The 16249-nt window shown below is 40.4% G+C and overlaps 1 protein-coding gene across 1 annotated transcript in view; it reads left to right on the top strand.

Moving 5' to 3' along the window:
- LOC117217293 (ubiquitin carboxyl-terminal hydrolase 48-like) overlaps positions 1–13221 on the top strand; it is a 76457-nt gene extending 63236 nt beyond the window's left edge. Inside the window, exons 17-18 of the mRNA XM_033464804.1 lie at positions 4470–4554; positions 11439–13221. Of these exons, the coding sequence (XP_033320695.1) occupies positions 4470–4554; positions 11439–11461 (108 nt within the window). The 3' untranslated portion in view covers positions 11462–13221. The remainder of the gene's footprint in view (positions 1–4469; positions 4555–11438) is intronic.
- The last annotated feature ends 3028 nt before the right edge of the window (positions 13222–16249 follow it).

The following is a 16249-nucleotide window of genomic DNA, read 5'->3' as shown; positions in this document are numbered from 1 at the left end:
TGGCCCCTTCGACTCTCGATTGGACAATTTTGTACAAATTGTTTTTCGTTAGCAACTCGTGTTTCGTCCAAAGCAGTTGGAATTGGAGAATCGGGGTGGGCCTTAATATCCGAAGACACGTTCCCCCGGTGTTCCATGGAGCACGTACGACTTCTATTAACGACAGGACACCCCCGTTTTGGCAAAACACACAGTGGGGCTGACTGGAGGCAGCGCCGAGTAATAATTCGTCGGCCGAATTAGCGCCATAAGTTTGCCGCCGCGACAGCCGCGGGGATAATATTAATCTACTTTGAATTTATACACCGTGCGGTCTTCCGCCGCCTAACTTCCTTCGTATTAAGTCCTTCCGTGGCTTTCCGCTCTCTTTCACTCGTCGTTTAAAACTTCCTCCGTTTGGGTCTTTCCTCGCCACCGTTGTTTGCAAACCAACTTATTCTTATTCTTTGATTTCGCCGTTCTTTCTCGTTGCGTTTCTCCAAAATTCTGTCTCCAACTTCGAAAGAACATCACGCAAAATTGCTCGCGAATCGCCTGTAGATCGATTGCTTCACATTTTCGAGTAATGGATTTTCTTTCGTTAGTACGTAAGGCTCGAATATTTAGCTCAGGAAATTTTCATTCTTTCGGGAAGATCTCGTCGATAAAAATTAGATCCAAGCGACACGATGATGACCGATAAAGACGATAAAAGTGAAAAAATGTACTCAGCATTTTCGCTACGCCGCCGGGAATAAAGTGCGAGTACTTGGTTCCTTTCGATGATCGTTCAACGAAAAACGACCTAGTCTCTGATTTATGCGGATGATCGCCGAGCGTGCAGTGGATTGCAAGGGATTAATTTAATTTTCGAACGAGTGTCTTAGAGTATAGGGAGCAGCGGGTTTATTTACTCTGCGCGCGTATTAAGACGCGGTCAGAGGAAAGGGGTGAGATTCACCCCTTCGGTGTAGACGGATAAATAACTGAAGACAGCCTGGGAATAATTTAAGGCACGCATTCTTGACAGGAACCGGCGAACTATTCCGCAAGAAATTCTACAACGTAACGCTCGATCCAAAAGTTACGTCATTTTATCAATTTTCTCCAAAGCGCAATCACAACCTGAAAGGCGAAAGATACTTTAAAAAGCTAATAGAAAACTAAAAAATAAAAAAGCAGAGAAGTATAAACTGTGAATCTTTATGCCAGATCATATTTTATGAGCTCATCTATAAACAACTGGAATTTAAACAGAATTTTGTTGCAAGGTCTAAATATTACCTTGGATATCTTACGTATATTTTTGCACGTTATATGTAGTCTGCGCGCTTGTGCGCGGTTCAAGTTGCTATCGCGCATTATTCCCATAAATGCATAAACATCCGCATTCTAATCGTCAGCGCAGCTCCACGAATTTCCTGGCAGACAAAGTTCACGCGTGGCTGATAAGGTGTCGAGGAAGGACGAGCAGCGTGGAACAAAAACGTTGGTCTACCTTAACGCGGTAAACGTCGTTGGACGCCTCGCATGCATTATGCACCGGCGTGCGGCCTGCGTTACGCCACTTACAGGCCGCATCCTCGCGTTTCTCCGTCGAACAGGCCGCGGGAAAAAAAATTTATGTTAAGACAAGCACCGCGAGTCTTCGCTTCGCTGTCGAAGATTAAGACATTCTCGGGCTAATAATTTTCATCCTCGGCCCGGAAATATTTTGTCCGTTTCTTCGCTTTTCTTCCCACTCTTTTTCCCTTCGCCGCGTTCTTCGTGAATCTTCCGAGACGAGCAACGTCGCAGAAAGAAGAACCTTCGTAGCGTGGACGGACGATGGAGATTTTTAAAATGGACGAATTTCAGATGAAATTGGACGATTTTTCGGGGACAAGGGGATTTTCCTGCGGACAATAGGTGTCAGCCGAGAGGTAGAACACGCCCGAAGGTGCGCAGCTCGAAAGCCAACTCTGCAATTATGAGCCATACCACGTCGGGGCTCGCCTCATAACGAACTCACTATATTGCCGAGCATTTCAAAACTGGCCGCGCGTAGACGCTCTTTACCTGGCCCCCCTGATCCCTCCGTTCTTCCTCTGTTCCCATCTCCGGGGACTGGACCCGCTGTTAGGCCCGAGAATAATGTTTCGGAGATGAAAGAAAGAAACTTCGGGGAACTCGCGGTGCACCGTGAATTCCTGATGCTGGTGACCTCGATCAGCCAGCTTCTGCGCGTTCCTTCTTGCTTTCTGCGAACGTTCTACCCTGTTGGTAAATCCTCGATGGAAATCGGAAACAGAGGATCGATGTTCTCGATGTAAATTGTTTAATCGTTAAACCGTTCCTGTTGCTGACTTTTGTACTTTTTGCTTTTCCTTGCTCTTTTCATTCTTTCTCTTCCTCTCTATCTCTTCTCGATAGATCTTCATCAGAGACGAAGAATAGAAGAAGATCGATATCGTCTCCTGTATCTTCTTTCTTCCTTTTTGCGATCATTTAATCTCTTCTGTAGATCCTGAACAGAGATCCTGAATAGAAAATCGATGCTCGATGATTTCTGCAAATTTAGTTTTGCTCTGCAAGTTCCAGCGTTTCATCTCTCTGACAAATGTCGAGCGAAAACGAAGAATCGGAGATGGATTCTTCGTGATTTTTTGTTCTCTCCTTTTGGCGAAGAAGTTTCTTGATGAAACGTAGAATTGTTTTGACTGGCGAGGATTCGTCGTGAGACTATCATCGCTCTTCTTCGTGTCTTTGATCATTGACTGTTCGGTATGGCGTGATCTAATTTACACCGAACCTCTGGGATTCGGCCGCTCGAAAATAAATCATATTGCAGAAGATGCCACGGCTAGCAGGAAACAGCGACCAGATGTGGGCTCGTACTTTCCGAGACATGTGTGTCCAGGCCATCGGATGACACTCGCTATATTTAGTTCTGTGGGAAAAAGGGGTTCCAGAGGCATAATTACACCTACGCGAAACCCACTCGTCTCTGAGAAATCGTTTCGTCTCGATTCCATTCGATTCTTTCGCTTTTTTCATCGCCAAAGTATTTTCCTCGTCCTCCTCGCGTTTCTTACTTTTCAGCAAACAAGCTGCCAATTATTAAATTGACGTTCGTCTTTCCTTCCCAATTACGATCGTCAATTGTTAACGATATCTCTTCCTTAAGAAGCTACAGATGTCTGTTCGTTGATTGAACGACGTTGAGAAAAAGTAGATCGTATCGTTGATGAATATGGTCGAGCTAATTCTACGTCGCAACTAAATAATAATATTAAAATTGTCAAGCTACAAGTTGTAGGTCCCAGACTTCTCTCTTCCGATTTTAAAATTTCGCATCACATAGAACAGTAAAATTCCTTTTTCTTATTTCATTAATCATATTAATAAATTCGTTACCGCCACGTAAGAGAATTTATTATTTAACACCAATAATCCGCAACACGCGGATCCTACAATTTTACCAATTAATCGTTAAATTTGTCTACCCGATAAACATATTAATACATGTTTCTATTAAACAAACTGATAACGCAAGAAAAATGATCCGCAGATTAAAATTGAGGAGCCTATCAATAGGTGCATACGGTTACAAAAGATTAATCGTTGGTTTGGAAGTTTATAGCAGCGAGGATCGGGTCGTTCCAAAGCAAATAAATGTTTGCTGCCATTGCGAACGTTTGTTAATTCACGGCGACAGTTTCTCGGGAGGAACGAATGTGGACCTCGATCCACGTGGCTCGTATTCCATGTGGAATACTCGGAGATCCCACGTGTGATCCACGAAGACGCGTGGGAAGGCGAACGTCGCACGAATGTCGCCAGCTGTTCACACGTGTCCTTTATGTGCATTACTAAAATCCGCCGCGCCTTTCGTCTTCTTTCCCTCTTTCAAAAGTTCCTTACCAGTGGAACGATCTCACGATTGTTTTATCTGTTTCTCGCACGTGATGCACAGGTGATAAGAAACCTGTACAATTTACTCGGTTGGCAACTAAGTGATTGCGGATTTTGTCATTAGGTGGTATTGTCAAAATCCGCAGTCACTTAGTTGCCAAGCCAATAGTTCGTTCGTAGGGCAACTTGGAACATTTCTTCTTGATCGACTGTAAATGTTTATATAAATGTTATCCGAAGAACGTAATTGATGATATCTTTGTTTCTGCAATTATTAAGTGCAAGTGTTTTTCATACATAATATTAATATTTCGTTTTGCTGAGACGAAAAGACGATTATATTTTTTTTTCGTCGTATGTATTGCTTTAATTTTAATTAACAATATATAATATGTTTAAGTGCATGTTACATATCGATAGTTCTGGCATCAATTTTTTCAATTTGATTGTTCAGCTTCTCGAAAAGCGAGTGATTTACTTCTAGAAATTTATTTATCGTAGGATGATAAATGATCGTGAATACCAAGGAAAATTGTAACAAATAATATTTGCGAACGTAACGTTGACCTAACGAAAATGTTTCTGTTTGATTGTAGATCGACACGCCGATAGAGAACGAAGCAGACGTGACGTCGGATGCCAACAACCCCGAGTCCACATTCCCAGAAAAGGGTTTCAAGGGTGAGCGAAATATCGCAGAAAATTATACCGTGTTTCTCCAAATTATTTTCACAACTTCGCTTACGTGGTTTAGAATCTTCATGCTAGAATTCGCGCCCCCCTCTATATAATCTATTCCTATACTAATCTACAATTCTCATTTGTGATCCCTTCGATCATCCAATTATTCATGCTCGGTAAGAAAGGCAAGAAGACCGTAGATTTTCAGAGGAGAAGTATTTCGAAAAATAGACCGAAGATTTAAGAAATTGAAACCAATCGACCTACTATAACGTCATTTAACGTGATTATATTTTTCCAGCCGTATTCTCCTATCGTTTTATTTCCTTTCTACTACGATCACGTTATCTTATAGATACATCATTACCTGTACATTAATCCTAACCCCAACCCTAAACGATCCTTACTATTTCTCGGACGTTAAATTAAAACGAGGACCGGTGTAGTCAGGAACTTCTCGAAAAATTTCTCGCAAAAAAAAAAAAAAAAAGGAATAGCATCCATTGGAGCGTAAAATACGCGGCGAATCAGAAGTCGTGAAATCAAGTGGCTGGCAGAAAGACTCGAATTAAGTCGGTCGCGTTCAGACACTCGCGCCGATCTCCGACGAAACCAATCCACTTAACTCTCAACCCCCTTAAGCCCTGCCCGAGGCAAGAAAGATCGTGAAGGTTTTGTTCTGGAACAAAAATCTGACAAATATGCCGCGATTTGCCGAAGAATGGAGGCGAAGTACAGTCAGCTAGCTACCCTCTAACTTCCCCTACCAACCAGTCACTCGAAGGATTCTCGTCCCTGCTCGTCCCTCTCTTCTCTCTCTCTTCCTCTCCCTGTGTCCTTTCCCCGTGGCTGGAGAGGGTGGCTGGCGAGCAAAGGGTGACTCTTAAATTACTTAGACCGAACAAAACGTAACAAATGACGGTGAATCGGGCCACTTATGCGATATTGGCCCATCACCGGCACCCACGTATATTGATACGTCGCATTAGGGCCTGCCAGACACCCCCTTCAACGTCTTCTTCGTTCCCGTGATTTCTGCGCAACGAGGATTCTCTCTAGTTTCGTCTGCTTCCAACGAAACCTTCTCTCCTTCTTTTTTAAGTATTCCATGCCTCGCATTCTTGTTTTCAGTTTTCCCCGTGCGTATGCTGGAGTTTTACTATGAATTATGGATACAAAGAGTGTCGATATTCGCGGGATAAGTCGAAGATCGTTTCGTCTTTGTATTTTCGACGGGTCTACTCGGTTTTTGCTTCTTCAAATATTTCCTATCGTATCTTTCTTTCGTTTTTTACTCGTCGTTCGTATTCGTACGAAAGTGGCTACAAAATGCGTTGACGCAGCTTTCTATTTATTGCAGTATAGCATCTATGTATTTATGAATTAATTGGGACGAATGATGTTAAGTTTCGTATCGTTTAATAGCCACGTTACTACGAAAATTAGATTGTGTGCCAATAGAAGAGTATCTTTTATTGTCATCGTGGAAACTTTTCTTTACATTACGTACACCGACTTGATATTCGTGAAATAAATACGTCGAAGATCAGTCCATTCATCTATCTGTTCTTTGTTTCTGTTCGTATTTAATACTTACGTTCTCATTCTGAGTCCCATCTTCATCTTCTAAACATCGATGTTTCTCTTTGAACCATGGGCGTTGATAAAAGCCTTGACATTTACGAAATAAGTTGAAATTTTTCTTTCTTTCTTCGAGCGAAAGTGTTTTCTGCAAAGACCTCGAACGTATTCCACCCCTTTCTCTCCCACACAGTTTTCTCTGTTGCGAGACTTGGCTCGGTTGGTTATTAATGGTTTTCGCGAACTCGGTTCATTAAGGAGCTCACGAAACTCGGCGCGTTCACGAGAAAACCACCCCATCGCCAGCGAACAGGCAAACGTGTCGAAAACGGTGGTCGTGCTTCAAATTAGCAGGGTATATTATTTTCAAAGGCCACGCTGCAATTTGCCTCAGCCTTTCCGGCCTGTCAAATCCTCTGGCCGTCTCAATATTTCATTTCTCCTTCGGAATTTAACGTTTCTTTACGCCGACACAGATCACTGTCAAACGATCAAATAAATTCTGCTATCAGAAATCAAAGCTGTTGGTTATCAGAAACGCTCTCTGTTAGACTAAAAGTACTTTTTACCAGCACATACGCGCTCTATGTCTATAAAACTCGACGTTCGTGAAATTAGTTAAACTGTAAAACTCGTATCAAGATGGAAATCGAACGAAAAAACATGTATATACAGCGCAAGTAAATAAGGTCGAAATATAAGTCTAATAAGAAAGAAACGAGCTTTTTTAAAAATTTCTGCAAAATCTGAATAGCCGGTGACTCTTATCGCGTCCACAGTTTTGATAATCAAACCTAATTTTTGTTAGTATATTTTACATTAAATTTCTCTGCTACAAGCACTGTCTGCGACCTAATATTCCTACGATAATTCTTCTTAACAAATCTTTCATTATCCTCAAGTATTTGTACAATCGTGGCGATTCGTGAACGCTGGTTTAAAAAGCAGATTCGAGACAAATTTGGCGTCTAATTAGCAGTGGTTTCAGGATCGTCGATGGTTGGAGGATAAAAATTCAAAGGGTGGCAGGAAGATGGCGAAAACGACGCCGTTTGGAAGGGCTCGGCTCGCCCTTTCAACGCGATGTCGTATCAATTTCCCCCTCCTCCCTCGGGCCTTTTTGCCAGCCACTAGAATTACACGCGCTATTATCGCAAAAAAGCACGGCGAAGATAAGAAGCGGGATTCGCGGCGCGAGCAATCCACCGGTCGCGGAAAGCGAGAGATGAAGACATTATCGTGATCGTTGGCCGCGTGTTTAAGCGTCGCAAGAACGCAAAGAAGACGCGGCCAGAGAGCAAAGGAGACCGTTCCACGGTGAAAAAGAGAGAGGATGCACCTGTCCACCGGTTCACTAACGAGGAACATGACCCGTGCACGTAGAATCGATGCGAGTCAGTTTTCTTGAAAAATATGTCCCGTGTTCTAACTCTCTCGCGAAAAATCCCACAGGAAAAACCTATCGCCGGTCTGCATACGTATGAATAAATGCACGAATAATTGGCAGTTAACCGCGGTGACAATTTTTAGAATTCCTGCTTGCCGCTGTTCAATGGTACGCTTTGCTTTGTTACGATTTTTGCGCTGGCTAATTAGTCGCACCGGTCCACTGTATTTCTATTCAGACATAGAAGAGAAGTTGAATTTAGGTGATTTCGAGTTGTAATCGAAAGATTGAAAGTTCCTTAGCAGATACTATTGCACCTTTGCAATATCCTGAAATTTATTCTTTAACGAGCTAATAGATTTAACGTAGGAAAACTCTTCGTATAGAAAATCCACGGAATTTTAATCGCGCGAATTGATCGATTTCGATCTCCGTACACGTGGCAGAGATTGTATTTGCTCGCGTGTCGACGAATAATTTCTATAAAATTCATTGAAATTATTTCAGTTCGATGAAAATTTCAGCGAATTTCAGTTCGAACGCCTGCAGGAAATCCACCTACTCGTCTTAATCCTTTAAATCCGTCGAATTTCCAAATACCGAAAAAACCTACTTCTTGGCGTGCCAATAGATCCGGCAAAAAGAGATTTCAATTGCTCCGCGAATTTTTGCATGGCGCTCGTTGCAATTACACTGTTGCGCACCGAGGATTATGTCCGCGAGATTCGCTTCCCCCGGAGAAACTTTTTCCTCTCGGTGTTGGCCGTTTCGCGGCGGCTTCTCCACACAGCCGGAGAATCATTCTAGGCCAAAGGAGATAATGCAATAATAAGTATAAGTTAGGTAGAAAAGGGGGTTGCCCCGCGGTCGGGGAACGAGTGCTCCTCGCAATCTTCGGTGCCGGCTGATTATTATGTCGTTCCGGACGGGCCCCGAGCATTTTCACGAGCACTCTCTCAATGGCTTCGTTGCGTTTTCTCGCGGAGTCACTCGTTCATGCTCTTCTTGTTGCTCTCGGGGGTTGCTGGTTTTTGAGTCCAGCTATCGGTTCAGCGAGAATCGGGCGGGGAATTTTTAAGAATTTTAAAGAACCTCGTCAAAGAACGCGTACATTTCTAGCTAGCCGCGAGTTGCCGCACAGTGGCTAGTCTCGAACAGGATATTTTAATAAATATATCAACGTATGGTGTACATTATACACTAGCATATTAGTTTATATTCTGTATCAAAATACATAAAACACGCAAAATAATAGTATTTGAATACGGAAGATTTATTAGGAAATTTTTAACGCGGTAAATACGTTTGGGCGCCACGATTAATTGCGGGAATATCGTAGAATACGTAAACGATCATCTTCTTTTCTTTTTTTTTCTATTGCAATCGTGCCATACTAGGCTAAGGTCAAGCGAAGAAATGGATGGGAGAAAAGCGAGAAGGCGAACGATGGCGGTGAAATTGATGGGAACGTCTTATTCTGAGGGCCCTCGACCCATTCCCTTCCACACTTTTGTCTCCACTCTCGTCTTAGCTGACTATGACAAATAATTGCCGAAGCTTAACATAAGCCAGAGGCGGTATACTTAGCTAATAGCAAAAAACAGGGAGAAAATAGCAGGAAGTTTTACGAATGCCTGTTCCAACTCCTCTTTCCATTCTGCGTGGTACGCGATCAGAACAGAATTCTCTGCAATCGAATCCTTCTGTATCCTTCGGCAAGTCCCGCTGTTCTCTTCTTGTTTCTAATACAAAGTATCTTGCAGGAAAGCCGCGATTATATTTCTCCAAGAGATCGCGTTCGCGTGGAAATTTTCGCGAAATTCCGACATGTGAAATTCCGGTCATCGCGCAACTGCGCATCGTATTTTCGTCAGTATGTATACATATAGGATGAAATTTGTAGGATTCGAGAGATCTCGAAGAGGAAGAGAATTATTCGAGAACGAGTTTCCAGTGTTCTGACGACGAAACGAGTTATTTCACGACGAGCGCGCAGTCTGATGCTAAACGCTGCATCGACATGGCATGCGTGACACCCTTCGTCCCATCATTTTCGTCGTCACCAGTCGTCCTTAATGTGAATTTAAGAAGCCTCACAAACGACCGTCGATCGTGGATTTCCATGACTCGTTTTAAATTATTCCTCGTCTTGGTACGTCTATCCCTCGTTACCGGATTCCTTCTCTTCTGTTTTACTCTTCAGTCATTTCTCACTCTGTTTTCCAATCTTTTCTTAATTACGTGTCGTATCATTTTTCGAACAATTTTGAACCTTAGTGGAAATTGTTTCTCGAATTGCAGAAATTTATTGAAATATCGCGATAATTCTGACCAATTATTTACTCGCGTCAATTTTCTTTTAAAACTCGAAAGCACAGTATCAATTTCTTTAATCGGATTCTTGGAAAGCAGCGGATTTCAGAAATGACCTCCTATCCGATCGATCAAATTTTTCATTTTCAGTTAATTCGCTCATTGAAATCACAAATTCGATTGATTACTTTACTTTCGTATCTTGTACAATCCGATCACGTCACTATCTCCCGTTTCTTTTTTCAAATGTCAGTTCCTAACCAGCTATGTCTCTTCAACATTTCCTACTGACTTTATTTTATTCCTTCAACCTCTTCCAGCTTCCAGCAGCCAACTAATTAAGTAAATAAAATTAAGTAAATTAGATGGTAAAATCTATATTGTCAAACTATTCATTAAACACGTATTAAACGATATTTGGATATTTGGATAAATCGATATTTGGAATAGAAATGGACAAATATTGATAGACTGCGAATATTTCTTTCATCTATCAAATATTATAGTGAATGTTCTACGTAATATATTGTTGCATGTTACGTGTATTTCTACAGCCAAGAAATATCTCAGAAACGCATAAAAATTCCTATTCTACTTACGAAAGTTATTGTATTACGGTTCAAGTGTTCGATACAATGGCAATGTCTAGTTTGCTCAGAACGCGCGAGTCGAGAATGGAAGCCACGGGACCGAATGAAATGCGCTTCGCGGTCGACTGACTTTTCCGAAATGTTTTTCCAGCAAGCAGGAAACGACCAGGACCGACTACGTTCTTTTCTACGATCATTCTTTTGTCCTCGACCGCGGAATCCTTTCTCGCGATACCCGCCTACAGTGTCGGGGAAAAAAGCTCGATCGTGGACGGTTTTGTCGGCGATTCTCGAACGAGACAAGCAGCAAAACGATCGTTCCACATGATCTTTCAAGGATTTTCTAATCGAAGAATTAAGCGCGTCGCGGCATCCAAGAGAAACTCCTTCGTTTTTGATTTTCGATTCGTTCGACGGTATTATTAGAATTTTCTTCTCGTCTGGTTCTCGTACAAGAAATCCATCTTCCATCTATTGTCTCCTGTTATCCTTTAACCGAACCATTTCATTCGTCAGTTTATCCAAGATCCTGCAGATGAAATTCAGCGTATTCCACTGTGGCTTGCGTTTAACTCAGATATGCTGAAATAAAACTCGCGATCGTTTGAAAAATAATGTTATTTTTCCTTTACTCTTTCGCTGCTCTTATTTTACTAAACTTTTTATTTTACCAAAAAATGTTTGGCGTAAGATTAACGCGAGATAAGAATTTTTGCATATTTTCCTCTGAACAACTCGACAACAATTTTTAACGTTACGAAAAGATAGAATTCCGACGAGATTGCGTGGAAAATAATTGAAAGAATGCTGCAGGAATATTCGTTTGAATTAGATGGTGCCAAGCGAGCAGCAAAAAATCGCCAAGTACGATCAGATAAATGTTCAGTTATCCTCTCGTAACAGGCATATCTGGGTTGATCGTGAAAAACCTTCGGCGAACACGTCACCCGTTTGAAGATTGTCGTTCGTGTTCCATCTTATTGCAGTTGAAATAATAACGAATTTTGTTCCAGGAACGGAATTGGTACCGAGCTGATCTGCGTCATCAAGGGTCAGAGGATAGGCAATTGCATTATGGCGGGACGTTTAATGACGATAGTCGATTTAACATAAAATATTTTTGTACGCGAGTTATCATATACTATACATATATTAATCTGTATAATAACGTATACAGAGGTGTGTTAAACGAGATATATCACGCTGAGAAGAGAAGAGAAGCTGTCGTGGCTGTACAATCCGACGAATATCGAGTTTTTATTGTTATTAACATTATTTTACGCACAGACAAGGGTAAATCAGTAAAAGATAAGAAACTATGGAGGGATGAGTGGCGACTAAGAAACCCAAAGAGAGAAAGATTAGATGTCGAGTCCTGTAATTATTATTGGTGAATATATCGATGGCTGCGTATTCTAACGTGCTACGGAATCGAGGGATGTTAGAATGTGTGTGAAGAGGAACGAGAAGAAGAAAAAGTGTCCGCGAAGGGATGATTACGTTATAATGACCAATAAAATTGATATTTCTAGGAATAATCATTTTTCTACCGTCGAATAGCGATTAAGAAGATTATTAGAGATTAAAATTTATCCCGTGTTTTACGTAAGTTAGCTTAGCTTGTAGATTTATTTGTTTTATGTCGAGCCTGCTTCTTCGTGAAGGGTTTGCTTCGTTCGAATAGAGAAAACTGTGTCAGTGTGACCTAATATTTAGCTGCTCCGTTACTTCCCAGTGTTTTTCCCCCCCCCCTTTTTCTTTTCTTGTTTTTCTTGAAGCAGCAAACATTTGGAAAACACAGCAGAGGATATTGTTTCGCTACTTCTTGCAAAGTAGCTTTTTAAATTTTGTCGTACTTTCCATGTAACGTCGAGACCATGGATATGTATGAATTATTAATAACTGTAATTTTTCCTTCAATTATATTATTAATTTATTGGGACAAATTTGGCAATCTACTGTATAGGAAATTCCATGATCGCCGGAACATAAGAAATCATGTAAATATGATGAATTATGAATTGCAAATCATTTACGGTCTCGCCATTTCGCGAGAATCCTAACAAATTTCAAGAAACGTACAAGGAATAGTCAACTTTGATCAATCTCTTAAATTCACCGCTTACAGCGAAAGAACCGAAGAAAGTAATAGTGCGAATTTCTTGTACATGTGTGTAATATAATTCGATCTGAAATGATTTTAGATTATAAATAATCGAATCAGTGGATCTGATTTTTAACGTTTATTTTTCAATGTAAAATATATGAGAAGATAGGATAGAGATCGGTCGCTTCCACGAATCATCCCTTCCATCGCATTCAGAGACGAACTTGCATTTCCATTATGTTTGAAACGGAAACTGATAGAGATACTGTCGTGGCACTTTTTTTTTTTTAAGACAGAGTGACCTTTAATTGAGTTTTGGATATCGGCAACACGTACAATTTTAAGTTTACGTTATAACATCAGAGGAGAGAAATGTGCGTGCACGGAATGCGAGGATTGCGAACGTTTTGGGTGTCGATCATTTTTACGATAATGTATCACGGCGCCCGTGGAGCTTTCTCTCTCTTTTTTTGTGCACTTTAATTAACGCAAATACAACTGTCTTTAGCGAAACTTTCTTCCGTTCTCCGTCTCTCGATGTATCATTATCCGCAAATTGTGTATATGGCTGTATCGTTGCATAGAAAATGGTTATAGGTGCGTTGAAGAGGATCCTAGAGATCATAGGAATAATTTACTGTTCGTCGTAGAAGCTGAGAATAAAATGGCACAGTAGTATTGATCATATATACATCGGTGTCTTTGAACCATTTATTTCTGCCAGTCACCCCTTTCATTTTCACCTATATTTATTCTTCTTCTTTCCATCTTCAACCCTCTATAATCGTGAGCTTTTGTTTCATTTTGAGAATGAATTGTGTTTTCCCGTTTCGATTTGAATAGTACCGATATTTGCAACAAGTACGATGGATGGTGGATCTTCGTGTAAATTCACATTTTCGAGAATATAATATAAAATATAAAATCTCGTTAGAAACTAGGCGCTATAATTTGCATATTTTATATACTTTTTTGTATTATCAGTTTACACTTTCAAATTCCGTATAAAAATCCGCAGTATAGCAATAGGGAAACTGCGTACAATTAGTCTCATCATATACAGTGTTTTTCGTGTTCGAAGTCAAATGGTATTATAGAGGGTTAAATGTTACATTTTTTAGCATGCATTCTGAGCTCTCTGCCAGATAACATGATTAGATTTTACTTGACCCATTGTCCTACTATTTTCTTAATAATCTTAAGTTCCATTGTACTTGCTGTGGATGAAGAATTCGTTTATTATTTTTACGTATCCGAGGATTATGTTATTCAATATGCTTTGTATTGTAATTATTTTCTCTAATTTCTGTGCTTCTCGTTTTAATGTATTCGTTATTTCATTGCCGTTTGAATATGATATTAGCCGTTTAATGTGCGATTGATATTTCTTAATGCAAGAACCATACTTTTCTGTTAAAAGTGAAAAAGTGTATAGTTCGGTGTGGTGTCTATTCCAAAAATGATTAAATGGCTGAAAAGGTAAGCAACGTTTTTTTACAAGCAACGAGATAAATTTCAGAACACGATGCTATTTGCTTGGAAAATCAGAATCTGTCTTTGTAGAATTGGTAGAATAAATCTTTGTAAACTTTTTAATTAAACAATTTTCGTACCATTTCATCGATGCAGTTTTATTAGATTTTTATTTTTTTTAATGGACAAGAAGTCAGAGAGAATTTTTAAGGGATCAAGTGAAACTATCGGGATTGTTTATAAAACACAGGTGTTTAACAAATAGCCGCAGAGGAATGTGGTGCGTTCCGTCAAGATTAAGACTCGCATGCGGGTCCTACGTAATACGAATTAGGCAAAAAGCTTGATCACCGTGGCATTTGTAAGGATTAGAAAGAAAATAAGGAAAAAAAGGGAGCTTAGCGGCCGGGAAATCTGGTCCACCCTAAAATAATCCGTCGCGACTTTTCTCCTCTCGAATTTCGTCTCGTTGTTGCCTTTTCTGAAAATTCTCTTCTAAACATTGCCCTATTTATTTTCAAGAATATCCTTCTACCTTGTCCGAAATATCCAATTCTATCATTCGTAAATATTCGCGAATTCAGCAGAAAAGTAATACAACTAACAAAATGTCTGTCTCGATCGAATGAACTTGGAATTTCTGATACGTTCTACTTGCGATACTTATAAAATATTTCTATTTTTAGCAGATGAGTCGTGAAATATTTTGCATCAGATCAATTAGAGTTGCAAAGATTCGAAAGTTCATGTTTTTAAATTGAAAATCGACGAAAGTCACGAATATTTTAATCTTTCATGGTTCCACGTTGAGTTCTACACGACTTAATTCTACGCTACTTAATTCTATTGTTTTCAATGAATCCAGTAGACACACGTTATCGCACATGATAATTAACAACGTAAAAATGATTTATTTCCTATACAAGCTCCCTTTACAGTTTGTTACACGAGCTAAATAAGTTTCTCATTTTTGGTCATCGTGTGGTTTTTTAAAAGAAACGCACTTGAACCAGTTTGCCATTGAATACTTCAATTATGTTGGAAAAAGAAACACGATGATTAAAAGACTCGTACGATCGAAACAAGATTCGGGTCCCGAAATTGGTAGCTGTTAATTAATTAACGCGTCCCGCGACGGAACGACGCGAATTTTGCCGACGATTTACAAGGAAGTTTAATTACCCGGTGGTAAGTTTAATGTAGTTAGGCCTATTGAACCGTCGGCAAGATTGTTTTACAAAGTAAATGAGGCAATGATGACTCGTGGCTTCGGGACCACCTAGAAACCAGCCGAGGTCCTTCCAGCCTCGCCTTTAAACTCCTTCAGAATTAATTAACGCGCGAGCACATACGACGCTCCGTTCCTTCTACTTCGATGCTAGTTCGAGGTCAGGAAATTGGAACGGGGCCTGTCAAAATGTCCAAGAAACATTTTAAACGAAACTCTCGAATTCTCTTACGTTCGTTATTGTTGCAGGAACGTTTATACGTCGAGCGAAAGTTCGTAGTTTCTTGAGACACGTTTACGAACGATTTTTACCTTTGTACGTTTTTACGCTGCATTACATGTCATGGAAATGTAAATTTGCGTAAAAGTGACCAGCAACGATGGAAGGAAGGCTGAAGGACGATAGGAAAGGAAGGAAGGGAAGGAGGAAACGATTGCAAGAGAGATGAACAGGAAAGAAATTGTGGAAGGAAGGAAAAGAAGGGTAGAACTTTGTCTGCACTTACTTTTGCTCTTGCTGATTCCAGGATAAAATCTTTACACCCTACTTTATCCTAATTTTGAAGCTTTGCTAGAAGAACATAGAAGATTATGCTACTCATCCTGGCCACGTACCAAGACGCAAATTCACACGTTTATGAAGCTACTGTACAGCTAATTGTTTCGATTAAAAAGATTCATCCGAATATTACAAAGATACGCTATATATGTATATTATAAATATGCGCCTGGAATATCTGGAGTGTATTTTTGCGTAACATTTTCTATGCATTTTTGCATCTTCGTAGCTGTCATAAATAAATGAACATCCGCTCGTCCATCGATGACAGAGACACGAGGTCCTAGAAATTGGTCGTCGATCATCGATCCAGACCGATCCTGGATCCCCGGACTCGTCGCTCGTCGACCAAAGGGAAGATTCAGACGGCCGACAAAAACTTTCTTCGCCTGAGTTCTACTCTTAGGAAAGAAAACAGAAACCCCTGGCGGAGAAAGGAGTTGCGAGGGTAAAAACG

This window comes from Bombus bifarius, unplaced genomic scaffold, assembly GCF_011952205.1.
Source record: "Bombus bifarius isolate JDL3187 unplaced genomic scaffold, Bbif_JDL3187 scf7180000007966, whole genome shotgun sequence".
Taxonomy (NCBI): Eukaryota; Metazoa; Arthropoda; class Insecta; order Hymenoptera; family Apidae; genus Bombus; species Bombus bifarius.
The sequence above is the reverse complement of the archived record's forward strand: the minus strand, read 5'-3'. Positions and strand labels throughout refer to the sequence as shown.